This window comes from Podarcis gaigeae (assembly GCF_964106915.1).
Source record: "Podarcis gaigeae genome assembly, chromosome: 13".
Classification (NCBI taxonomy): domain Eukaryota; kingdom Metazoa; phylum Chordata; class Lepidosauria; order Squamata; family Lacertidae; genus Podarcis; species Podarcis gaigeae.
Window position 1 is genome coordinate 32,416,738 of NC_139689.1, and position 12,798 is coordinate 32,429,535.

The following is a 12,798-nucleotide window of genomic DNA, read 5'->3' on the forward strand; positions in this document are numbered from 1 at the left end:
TCCTGGTTTTCTTTCCCCAATAGAAAGCATTACTCAGATTATTGCTCAGAAGTATTGCTTTTAGCATGCTCAGTCCACACTGATCTGTTTCCTATCCCGTTCAAGTTTGATAGGTATGTATCTGTCTACCTATTATACTGATACCTCACTTGAGATTCTTAATGTCAGAAGAATAGTAATTTAATTTCCTCAGAATTTTAAATTTCCCCCCTCAGAATTAATTAAAAATCAATGGTAATTTAATGTGCCCATGCTTATGGCATTCACTGTTCCATATTTATTACCTCACAATTGGCCATTAATTACCCCAGAATTAATTTTAAATGGAACTCATTTAATTTTGCCATGCTTAATGATATTCTGGGTCTTCCTGCATGAATCCTCAAGTCATCAGATTCTTCCCCCCCCCCCAGCGGTTTGGGTTTGCCACTCTCATTATTTCCTCATTCCCTCTTATGTCTCTTTGTAGGGTTATGGGACCCACCTGATGAATCACCTGAAAGAATACCACATCAAGCACAGCATCCTGTACTTCCTCACCTATGCTGATGAATATGCCATTGGCTATTTCAAGAAGCAGGTACTACAGCATTGCTGATGAAGGTTTATTTAGGGCCAGCTTTTGCCTTCATGGTTCCATAAAGAACTCAGAAGTGCCTCTCCAATGGTCTCTGTGACAGGACTTGCAGTGAATTTATAATGGTTATTGAAATCTTGTTCATTCTGTTGTTGAACTGAGGCACTGTCAAGCAATTCCTGTGAGGCATATTGTCACATGGTTCTTCTTTGAAACTCAATTTTGTTTGCCACTTGAATTTATTACCGCCTGTAGTTTGATATATTAGGTTGGACCCAGACTTAATCAGTTGTCATGTTAAAATCAGTAGGACTTAAGTAGTGGCTAATTTGCCCCATTGGTTTCGGTAGAGCAAAAGTGTCGTGCAGCTAACTCAGGCCATATCTGTACTATACATTTAGAGCAGTCACGACTTCCTGGGAACTGTAGTTTGTAAATGGTGAGAGTTGTTAGAAGACCCCTGTTCCCCCTCACAGAGCTACAATTTCTGGAGTTTCTTGAGAAGAGGGATTGAACGTTACAACAGTCTGGGAATGGTAGCTTTGTGAGAGGAATAGGGAGTATCCTAACAATTCTAAACATCCTTAACAAACTACAGTTCCCAGGATTCTTAGGGGGCAGCCATGACAGTTTAAAAGTGGTTTGATATTGCTTTAAATGCATAGTGCAGATGGGGCCTTAGCCTGGTTCCAAGCTGTTGTTATGTTGGCTGCATTGACCGTTTTTTTCTGTTAGCTGCTTTTTGGTTTCCTTTTGAGGGAGAGAAGTGGGTGGTTAATATTAAGTGAAATGAGAAAACTGCCACCTGCACCTTTTCATGGATGGCCTGTGGGATTGGGAAGCTCTTCACAGTTCTGTGCAGAAAGAAGGATCACAGTTGCTCCCCAGAGGACTTTCGACCTAGAACAGAAAGGTGCAAGTCAGGGCTGGCGATTGAGAAGACCCAGTTATTTTTTTGCTTAAAAAAAAAAAATTATGGGGTGCCAGTACTCGTGGTGTTAAAGTGCTGTGGGTACCAACACAAAATGGCTGCCAAGGGCAACAAAAAAAGAGATGGTGATACGCCATACTAGTGAGTTCTTCCACATAAAAGAGCCTGTGTAGGACTGTGGGGAGATGAGGCATTCGCTTTGGGGCAGGAGAAGTCCACAGAGCTTTCAAAAGCAAGTCTTTGACTCTGAGTCTGCGAATCTCATACATATAGATGTGAGCTTTGATGTGCTCAACATGTACCAGACTAGGTATGCCTTATCGGTTCTCAATGCCAAAGACAGTGTACATTTTAAAAGTGCATGTGTGAGAGACTTTTTCAGTGGCGCAATGCAGAAGGTGGCTGTTTTGCACAGAGCTAATTGAGCATGCTGGAGCCTTGGCTTTTGAGTCAGCATTCCTTCCTCTTCCATCCTCGTAAGGACTAGATACTTCCATTGTGTTGGGGAGGGAAAGAGGGAGCTAGGGTCAAAGCTTTCAGGCGAGAGGTCACCATCTCAGTGAATGAATAGATTTGTGCTTTTCTTTGCTAAGGTGGTATTGTTATTATTATTATTACAGTGGTACCTCATGTTGTTAATGGAATCCGTTCCGGAGGCCTGTTCGCAACATGAAAAGCCCGCAACCTGAAGTGCCGTAACTGCGCAGGTGTGCGGCACGATTTGGCGCTTCTGTGCATGCGCGATTTAGCGCTTCTGCGCATGCACAAGCGGCGAAACCCGGAAGTAACCTTTTCCAGTACTTCCGGGTTGCCACGGGACGCAAGCTGAAAAAAATGTATCATGAAGCAAATGTAAAATGAGGTATAACTGTATTATTATTATTATTATTATTGAAAAATGAATGGACCTTTCATGTCTGGCCTCCAGGGCTTCTCCAAAGACATCAAAGTCCCCAAGAGCCGATACCTTGGCTATATCAAGGACTATGAGGGAGCCACCTTGATGGAGTGCGAACTGAATCCCCGGATCCCTTACACAGAGCTCTCTCATATCATCAAGAAGCAGAAGGAGGTGAGGAGGTAGAAAAGGAGGGAGGTGAAATGTGCAATTGTGCCCAGAATTCAGTATTCAGAAGGTTACCAGTGGCTGCTTCAAGGAGGGGCTGTAGCTCAGTGGTAGAGCATCTGCCGATGATCTCAAGCTCAGTCCCCAGCATCCCCAGGTGTAGGGCTGGGAAGGACCTCTTCAGGAGCCACTACCTGCCAGTGTATACAGTTTTGAGTTAGATGGACCCAATGCTCTCACGCTGTAGAGAGCCAGTGTAGTGTAGTGATTAAGAGCAGTAGATTCGTAATCTGGTGAACCGGGTTTGCGTCCCCGCTCCTCCACATGCAGCTGCTGGGTGACCTTGGGCCAGTCACACTTCTCTGAAGTCTCTCAGCCCCACTCACCTCACAGAGTGTTTGTTGTGGGGGAGGAAGGGAAAGGAGAATGTTAGCCGCTTTGAGACTCCTTTGGGTAGTGATAAAGTGGGATATCAAATCCAAACACTTCTTCTAGATGGCAGTTTCCTGTGTACCCCATCTTGAAGTAGAAATTATTCTGAAACAAAAAATATTGTGCGCTGTATTTGTGTCGAATTTGGAATGTCAGCAACCCAGAGAAACATGCCTTTTTGATTCTGGCCTGTCGCCTGCCCTCTGCTCTGCAAATGCATGAGTTTAACCAGCCCTTTGTTGGGTGGTCCATTATGGCCTTTCCCCTGGAGCTGGTCCTGCAGGGGGTGTGCTGTGGGGATGGCAGTCCAAGGTGCATCACCTGCTCTCTTCTCCCTACAGATCATCAAGAAGCTGATAGAGAGGAAGCAGGCCCAGATCCGCAAAGTCTACCCTGGCCTCACGTGCTTCAAGGAAGGTGTTCGGCATATCCCTATTGAAAGCATACCAGGCATCCGTGAGTGCAGCTGGGTGGTAGCTGGGTAGTCTCTGGCAGAGTGAGCATGGCTTGTGGCGTGAATAGTGCTGTGATGGGAGCAACTTCTTCCATGATCTCTGGCAGCTACCCCCCAACCTGTGGCCTTCCAGGTATTTTGGACCCCAGCTCCCATCAAGGCCCAGCCAATGTCTCCACTTGTCAAGGATGATGGGAGTTGTAGTCCAGCAACAACCACCAGGTTGGGGAAGGTTGAACCTGGGCGTGCCTTTTTCTCACCTTGCACCCCTTCGCTGCTTTCAGGCATCAAGGATTGCCGCCACGACAAGCTTGTTGAAAGGGTTCGGACTTGGGGCAAACAAGATGCCCTTGTTATGTTTTTGTAAGAGGATTAGATCAGTGTTTCCTGAACTTGGCTCTCCAGACGTTTTTTGGACTATAACTCCCATCATCCCTAGCTAGCAAGAGCAGTGGTCAGGGATGATAGGAACTGTAGCCCAAAAACAGCTGGAGACCCAAGTTTGGGAAACACAATGGATTAGACAAATCCATGGAGGACAAGGCTGCCAATGGCTAGTAGCCACAACGACTATGTTCTGTGCCACTGTCTGAAGCAGCATTCCTCTGAATGTTGGGAATTGCAGGTGGGCAGGGTGCTGTTGCACTCATGCCCTGCTTGTGGGGTTCCCACAGACATCTGGCTGGCCACTGTGAGAACAGGACACTGGACTAGATAGGTCATTGGCCTCATCCAGCAGGGCCCTTTTTACATTCTTGTGAAGGTATGGTGGCAGATCTCTAGCAGAAGAGGCTAATAATCTCCTCCCCATTGCTGCCACCATGATGGTGCAATACTCCTCTGTTCTAAAGAGGTACCTATTTCAGCAGCTTCATTGCCTCTCTCCTCCAGAGAAGACCAACCAAGGAGTGTATGATGTGTCATGGGGTCAGCTGGAGGTAGAGGGGCTTTTGTGATCCCGAGCAGATCCCTAATTTGGGGTCACATTGGCTGTGTTTTGCTTTTTTTAGCTGTGTTTTGTTCTCTTCAGAGTCTGGTGAACAGCCAGGTATAAAACTGGAGAGAATGTTCTCCCCAGGTGACACTGCGGACTCTGGTGAATTTTCAGCAAAGGACATCTATTGGGGACGTGACCTCAGCCAGCACTCACTCATCTGGGGATGGGAGGAATGCCTGTGTTGTAAGATAAAAGACACAGGGAAATATGAAGCCCTACACTTAACATATTTTTCCATGTATAACACGCCCTCATGTATAAGAGGACCCCTATTTTTCGAACCCCAAATTAAGAAATCAATGTTGTGGGGGGAAGATCGCCCTGAGTTGTTGAGGTTTTTGGAGGGAGGTCGCCCTTCCCCTTCTGTTGTTGGGGAGGTCACTGCGACCAATCGCCCATACACCTTGCTGCACCCGCCAATTGCATGCCACAGCCCCTGCAAGCCTCACTGCAGCCACAGATCGCACACCCATTTTCTGCAGCTGCAGCTGATCGCCTGCATGCCCGCAACCCCCTCTGCATTCACTATCCATATACAAGAGGGCCCCCAAATTTTGCCCAATTTTTTAAAAAAGCAAAATACATTATCTTCTACGTGTACAAATGTGGTTTTTTACAAATTGACTCCAGCACTGTGGGGACTGCTGCTTGCTTGCTTGCTTGCTTGCTTGCTTGCTTGCTTGCTTGCTTGCTTGCTTGTTTCTGAGCTGGTCCTGGGTCATTTGTTACTTTTGCAGTGATATGGGGACTCTCCTTCTTTTCCAGGAGAGACGGGATGGAAGCCCTTGGGGAAGGAGAAAGGGTAAGTAGTGTGGCAATTTTCTTCTTCTCCCCCTTGCAATACTTCCTCTCTCTTGCAGCAGCAACAAGATCTTGGTCCTACCTTAAGAGAGTCACTCAAATCTCTCTTATTAGCTGATGTTGTAGACTGTGAATTTCTCTTGCAGGAAGGAGCTCAGGGATCCTGACCAGCTGTATACAACCTTGAAAAACCTCCTAGCGCAAATCAAGGTGACTTGTCTGAATGACAATTTGGTGGGGCGGTGCAGGGAGCTGGTGGTGCAAGCAAGACTTCTCCAGCTGATGTAGTGGAGAAATAGCTGCATGTTACAGTCCTAGTTTCTCGGTATTGCCCAACCCACACATAACTGGGGAAATATATCCTTACCCAGCCCATCTTCAGAATATGTTTGGGGCATTTTTGGCTTGTGTGTAACAGGGGTGACAAACTGAATCTGGTTCAGAGAACTGAATCCCTAATTCCCCTGCCCACCAGCCGGCTAGCTTTGATGAGGTGGGTGGGAGTGCTCACTTGTCAATCACCTGACATTAGGTGATTGAAAACCCTCAAAGAGCATCGCTGTAAGTGTGCATCAGCTGGTCGGTAGTTACAGCAACTGCCTTGCAAGATACACTTAGATCACACCTTCAGAGGAGCTCACTGCAGCAGCCTGCAGAGGAAAGAATCCTGCATTCAAAGGAAGCAGTTTGGATCAAAACCACTTCCTCCGTGGGTTGGAGCAGGACCAAATTGGATTCGATAATTAGGCTCCTGTGCTGGAGGTTTTCTGCAACTCGTGGAGTGAATGGAGGCAGATTGTGGGTGGTGTAAGGGTCTTTTGTTTTACTCATACAAGTTATGCAAGATGCACTATTTTTTTTTTTTAAAAAAAAGCTGTTTCGTTGTAAATGCAAACTGAAAACGTTTTTCAGGCTCCAGCCCACTTAATTGTTTTTCCTAGCTGTTTCTCTGGCCTCAAAAGATCAACCTTCTTGTTTAGCTCACACACACAAATTTTCACAACAACAACAACAACACTTTATGAACTGGAGACCGTTTCCAAAATAGATTAAAGACCGTTTTAAAAAAAAGATCTAAACAGGGAGAATAAAGCTATTCCGTTTATTAAAACCGAGGTTCATAATGTGTGCATGCTTTTGAGTTACACAGAACTCTTCCTCTGGCTGGATGTTTTAAAAGGTAAAAAGGGATAAGAGGGTTTTTTAAATGTTTCTGACTGAGTCCTGCCCTCTGCCAACATCATGGTTTCTCTTTTTAATTTTCTTTTAACTTCTAGCTAAAGAACTATGTTACTTGAAAAGCTTTCACACCATGTTGTGAATCTCATCTCAGTTCTAATAAATGTATTTAATCTCCCTGTTTTGGAAAGGTGGCATTACTGTTCTAGCTAACTGGCTCTTTTTCTCCCTTCTGGCCAGACCCATCCCAGCGCCTGGCCATTCATGGAACCGGTCAAGAAATCTGAGGCTCCTGACTACTATGAGATCATCCGTTTTCCCATTGGTAGGTAGTTTGACTTGGCCCTTGCTTGGAGGAGTCAGTATGGCTGTTGTGAAAATATTTTAGATGGCAGAATTGATGGAGATTAGTTCCTGGATCATAATCGTGCCACAGGGGTGAGAGGTGTGGATTTCAAATTCCTGAGACTTGGCGCTTTTCTGTTCAGTACATTAAAAGAGTTCCTAATTCTGCTAAGGGCAGAAATGAGCTTAAAAAGATAAATTCAGTATAATCTTGACATTTTTTGCTGCACTCGCTCGTGTATCTGTAGTTAGAGAGAGGTGGAGACTGTTGTTCATTACCTAATGCATTGCCCCCTGTATAATCCTCCTAGGGATAGATTTCTCCCCGCAAAAAAATCTTCAGAGAGTTTCCTTCTTACAGGAATACAAATTGTCATTTGCTGATGGAAAGGGATAAACACACTACATAACAGTTTTTTATTGCTGTAAATATTTGCACTATACATTTTAAGCATTATACCACTTGAAACAGTTACGGCTTCACCCCTAATGCATCCTGGGAACTGTAGTTAGTAAGGGCTTTAAGAGTTAGTAGGATACCACTATTCCCCTCATAGAGCTTGCTGCTCTCAGAGTGGTTTAACAATCAACCCCTCTTCCCAGGGAACTCTGGGAACTGTAGTTCTCTGAGGGGAATGGAGTCTCATAGCAACTCCCTTAACTAACTACAGTTCCCAGGATGCCTTGCGGGAAGCTGTTTATAGTTGTATGATACAGCATGGGGTCCATTGTGCTGGGGACACCTGTGCTGAAGTGTACTGCTTTGTATTTCTGTATTTTTGTGATTTCTAGTGGTTTTAGCAAATAAATCTGACTAGCACCTGAACTCAGAGCAAACAGCCACAGACATCCCTTAAACAGCCCTGCTGTTCTTGCTATAATTTGCTTTTGTGTCTTTTTCCTCTTGTGCCCCCTCCTCCACCCGGTCTACTTCTCACATAAGGTATTGCCCATTTCTGTTGATGATGAACAGAGTTTCATGAGCAATGAAGCCATGCATTATCCACATATTTTTTTTACTATACCCTGCAGAAGTTCCAGAAGGCTAGCTTTGTTAATCTGTTGCCACAAACCCAACAGAGGGTCTCGTGGCACCTTTATGGTGGCGTACAGCGAAATAGCGTGCAAGGATTTTCACTGGCAATACAGAACTTTCTCCTCCCTCTTCACTGTCCCCAAATCTGTTCCAGGGGTTGGGAGAAACCCTAGAACAGATTTAGGGGGCTCCTGGGGGGGGGGAGTTTCACTGCACAAGCAGAAATTCTTGCGCTGACAAAACTATTTCATTACTGCTCTGTTGAATAAAGCTCGAATCACATGTATTAATGAAAAGGCTTTGTGAACCATTTCATCAGATATATCAACTGTAGTCCTAAACTGGTAGACATATATATATATATATTCATGTGGCTGCTGAGTTTGGAGAGGAATGAGATCAAAGTACAGTGGTACCTTGGTACTTGAAACTCCCAAACAAATTGGCTCCCAAATGTTGCAAACCCGGAAGTAAATGTTCCGGTTTGCGAACATTTTTCAGAAGCCGAACATCAGACGCAGCTTCCACTTGAGTTCAGGTAGCTCCTGCAGCCAATCGGAAGCCACACCTTGGTTTTTGAATGGTTTTGGGATTAAGACATTAGATTAAGTTCGAGAACCAAAGTGCCACTGTACCAAAAAAAACCACCACACCCCTCAGTGGCATTTATATATACAGTGGTACCTCGGGTTATAGACGCTTCAGGTTACAGACTCCGCTAACCCAGAAATAGTACCTTGGGTTAAGAACTATGCTTCAGGATGAGAACAGAAATTGCGCAGTGGCGGCAGTGGGAGGCCCCATTAGCTAAAGTGGTGCCTCAGGTTAAGAACAGTTTCAGGTTAAGAATGGACCTCCAGAACGAATTAAGTTCTGAACCAGAGGTACCAGTGTAAAAGCAAAATGGTTCCAGTGATAAATTACAAAGCAGTGTTGATGATAACAGAAGCATCCTGGTGTAGTGGTAAGCTAATTATGATAAAAACCCACTATCTTGATATCTAGCCACATGCAACAGAATGGATGAATTGTGATAAGCAGTTTCCAGCTAGAAGATTTATTATTATTATTATTATTATTATTATTATTATTATTATTATTATTATTATTATTTCTTTGAACTGGTGATGCTTCCTGCACAAGTGACCTTCTCCTCTCCAACCCCCTTGCCTCATCAGACCTCAAGACGATGACGGAGCGGCTCAAGAACCGCTACTACGTCACCAAGAAGCTGTTCATCGCCGACTTGCAGCGCATAATCACCAACTGCCGCGAGTACAACCCCCCCGAGAGCGATTACTGCAAGTGCGCCAACACCCTGGAGAAGTTCTTCTACTTCAAGCTCAAGGAAGGGGGCCTCATCGACAAGTAGTAGCATCTGGGCTTATTTCCCCCCCCCCCCACACCTCCGTCCTTCCATCTTGTGGGGACTCTCTTCCGGCTTGTGGCGAACAGCTGGCCGCTTCTCTGTTGCCTTTTGCCGCGTCTCACGCACAAACCGCATCTGGGGTTGGCTGGATAAAAGAGCTTTTCCTTTTACGTGAGGGGGCGTGAGATGCACACGGGTGCCATCTCTGTTGCATGCTTCTCCTTGCCCCTGAACAGACTGGGATCTGCCATCGGCCCTCTCGAATTTCCGAGCCTTATCACTCCATCCGTTGGGTCTTCCTTCTTAGCAGAGAGCCGTGTGGGAGTAGTCTGGGAGATCACCCCAGAAAAAGATTCTGAATCCTTGCATTATGCACCGAAACATGTAACGAGGGGTGTGAGAAGCCCTCTTCCCCGCCCCCAATTTCCGTATATGTCTGTGGGTTTTCTTGTGCTTCCATGTGTTGGGAGAGTTTTTCACCTGCTTGCACTTCATCCTTGCTTTAAGATTCAGCCATTTCTTCTTGACATATGAATGTAGAAAAGGAGCACTTGAAGGGTAGAAGAGGACCAGGAGAGTTGGGGAGACTTTATTACAGACTTCAGCAATAAAGAGGTTTCTTTCCCCACCCCTCTCTTTAAAAGCTGTTGATGGGACCATGAAAAACAGAAGCCCTTTTTGTTTTTGGCTAACTCACAACTTCCCACTATCCTGTTTGAATGCTGTTGCCCTGTCCTGTAGAGCTGTGTTTCCCAAACGTGGGTCTCCAGATGTTTTGAAACTACAATTCCCATCATCCCTGACCACTGGTCCTGCCAGCTAGGGATGATGGGAGTTGTGGTCCAAAAACAGCTGGAGACCCACATTTGGGAAAAGCCCTGCTGTAGAGGAAAGGACCCCTTTTGAACCTTAGGCTGCATTCCACCTGGCAGGTCATTCCGTTTTCACGACTTTCCCCTAAAAGTTAAGTTCCACTTTATATCTGAATTTTCACCTGACTTAAAAGCCACTTCCAGAACTCTAGTGCAAGTTTAGTGCTCATTTATGTGTAATTTGCTTTGCGGGGGGGGGGGGTGTCTATTTGCAAATAATGTGGAAATGAGTGCTAAACTTGCCCTATACTTTCCACTGTGGTTCCGGAAGTCGATATTATATTGTGTGAAAGTGCAAATACAATGCGGAAAGTAAACTTTTAGGAAAACGTCGTGAAAATTGAATGACCTGCCAGGTGAATGCAGCCAGTATATAGCTGCAGGAGGTGGGCAAACAAGTAAAGGGTCCGGGGGGGGGGGGGAATAACCCCCTTGCTCAGATTTTACCCTCTCAACGCTTACCAAAAGCCTGATACTGGATTGGAACTTTACACCCCACTGCTTGGTGGTGGTGGTAGTAGTAGTAAATTCTCCACATACCACATACCAGACCAGAATTAGCTGTGACCCCTCCCCACTGCTGGACACCCCTGCTTGGCTCTCTGATCACTCTATCCACAACGTGTGACCCATTCCTGATTATTTTCTGTCCTGCACTTACATCCCCACACCTATTTGATCCGCTGCATCTGAGTTTAGTCTTCATCTCTGCACTTACAACTTTTGCACACAGACACTCTCCCTCCCACTCTGTCAAGAGTAGCCAAGCTTTGGTGGGGCAAAATAATCAGGAACACAACTCTGACTCGGTATCAGTGGTGTCAATGATTCTGTCCCTCTCATTGGAGCTCCACCCACCCGCCTGCCTGTCTTCAACACGCACTTTCCTATGCATTTATCTGTGAGTGTCTGCCATATTTGCTGTTTCTCATGCCTTGGTTTAAAGGAGGTACAGAGAGGGTCTTTGTTTTCTTCTTCTTCTGAAATTGAGGCAGCCAGTTTTGCTGTTAACCAGATACTTTAAAATGATCATGGTGTTCTGATGACTTGCGGTAAGTTGCCAAGTTGGCACAGCCGCTCTCCTCAGGCGCCCTATAAATTTTGTGATGCTTAATATCTGTGCCACCATGTGGTGCAACAAAATTATAGCCCAGTTGTTTTTCTCTTGGCCATGAGAGTACAATTGTGAGGACATCAAACGCCCTAAGCCAGGCATGGGGAACCAGGGCCCTCAAGACTTTATTGGACTCCAGTTCCCATCAGCCCTAGTCAGCAAAGCCCAAAGGTCAGGGCGTAATGGGAGTTGTAGTTAAACAGCATCTGGAAGCCCCACTCACCCACCCCATATGAAGAATTGCAGGCCTTTGTTGAAATAATTTCTGGGGTCTGGTGGTGAGAAAAACATATGTGTAACACCCTTTCTCAACCTTGGGTCCCTAGATATTGATGGACTGCAACTCCCATCATTCCTAGCCAGCATGACCAGTGGTCAGGGATAATGAGAGCATCTGGGGACCCAAAGTTGAGAGAGGCTGCCCTAGATAATAGTGGCATTTTATTGGTGGCCTGTATATTTAATACAGGAAGTGTAAGCTGCCCACCCACACTCACTTTTTCCCTTCCAGCACATGTGTGGGGAACATTTAGCCCCCTCCCATCACCCCCTCCATTGACAATACCTGCTAGGGCTGATGGGAGTTGTAGTTCAGCAACATCTGAAGGTTCCCCACATTTCAGTAGGTATGGTGTAATGGGAAAGGAGGGTTGGAAAGCTGGGGTGGATGGACAACTAGATTGTGTTCAGTTATCCAGCCTGCTTCAGGGTGATTTGCCCAGGTGGAATATACTCTGTTTTAAGTGCTTGCTGCCAGTGTCATCATTTTGTTGGGGCTGTGTGCGTCTGGTTAACACTTTCCCTGGGGTATTCAGTGTAAAACGTAACCCCCTCAGCTGCAAATTTGAATAAGAAAAAAAGGTTGCTTTGTGAAGTAAGTCAAAGATCTTCCACTTCATCCCAGTCTTTTCCTCCAACCTTGTGCATGCTCATCACCCTTCCTCCTCTCAATTACAGAGGAGCTTTTTGTCCTTTAAGCCTCTGAGGAACCTTATAAAAGGGGCATGGAGAGGGGGGGGGAAGCATTTGAGTGACTATCCACTTGCCTTCTCTTAAGTGACTGTTGCCTTATGTCCACCACATTTGTGTGCTTAACCTGTGCAATTGCAGGGCCTGACTCTACCACTCTGGGCCTTCCAATAATGTTGCCATTCCATTTTTTAAATACATAAAAGGAAAAATAATAACAATATGTCTGAAATATAAAAGGTGTGTTGCTTTCTTTTTTGACCAACTATTGTAGGTTTTGTTGGGAACTTCACACTTAATAGCGAAGTGATTGCATATGTTTCAGTAGCTCTGGCTTTTTGTACAGCAGGCTTGGTTAAATACCCACATTATTTAATAAGCCAGGGTTTGTTCTTTCTTTTCTAGGTCATCTGTTCATAATTTGTATCCCTAGATCTCAGGGCGGTTCACAACATAAATTATAGTGCTAAAAAGAGTCTGCCTGGTGCTGACTATAAAATAGCTTATGGAAACTTGACTGTCATAGCTATGGCCAGTTTGCACATGTAGTTTGCTAAAGGAGAACAGATAGCTTTTAAAAATATTGCTCAAAGAAACAAACAATTCTGGCACTGATATGTTTCATATTAACATAATGCTGGGGGGGACGGGACGAC

At 45.3% G+C, this 12,798-nt stretch overlaps 1 protein-coding gene across 1 annotated transcript in view; it reads left to right on the forward strand.

Annotated features, from left to right (window-relative positions):
• Positions 1-12,381, forward strand: part of KAT2A (lysine acetyltransferase 2A) — a 28,268-nt gene extending 15,887 nt beyond the window's left edge. The window contains exons 12-18 of the mRNA XM_083708753.1: positions 470-580; positions 2,437-2,580; positions 3,348-3,462; positions 5,223-5,259; positions 5,405-5,468; positions 6,678-6,762; positions 8,997-12,381. Coding sequence (XP_083564879.1) covers positions 470-580; positions 2,437-2,580; positions 3,348-3,462; positions 5,223-5,259; positions 5,405-5,468; positions 6,678-6,762; positions 8,997-9,190 — 750 coding nt within the window. The 3' untranslated portion in view covers positions 9,191-12,381. The remainder of the gene's footprint in view (positions 1-469; positions 581-2,436; positions 2,581-3,347; positions 3,463-5,222; positions 5,260-5,404; positions 5,469-6,677; positions 6,763-8,996) is intronic.
• The last annotated feature ends 417 nt before the right edge of the window (positions 12,382-12,798 follow it).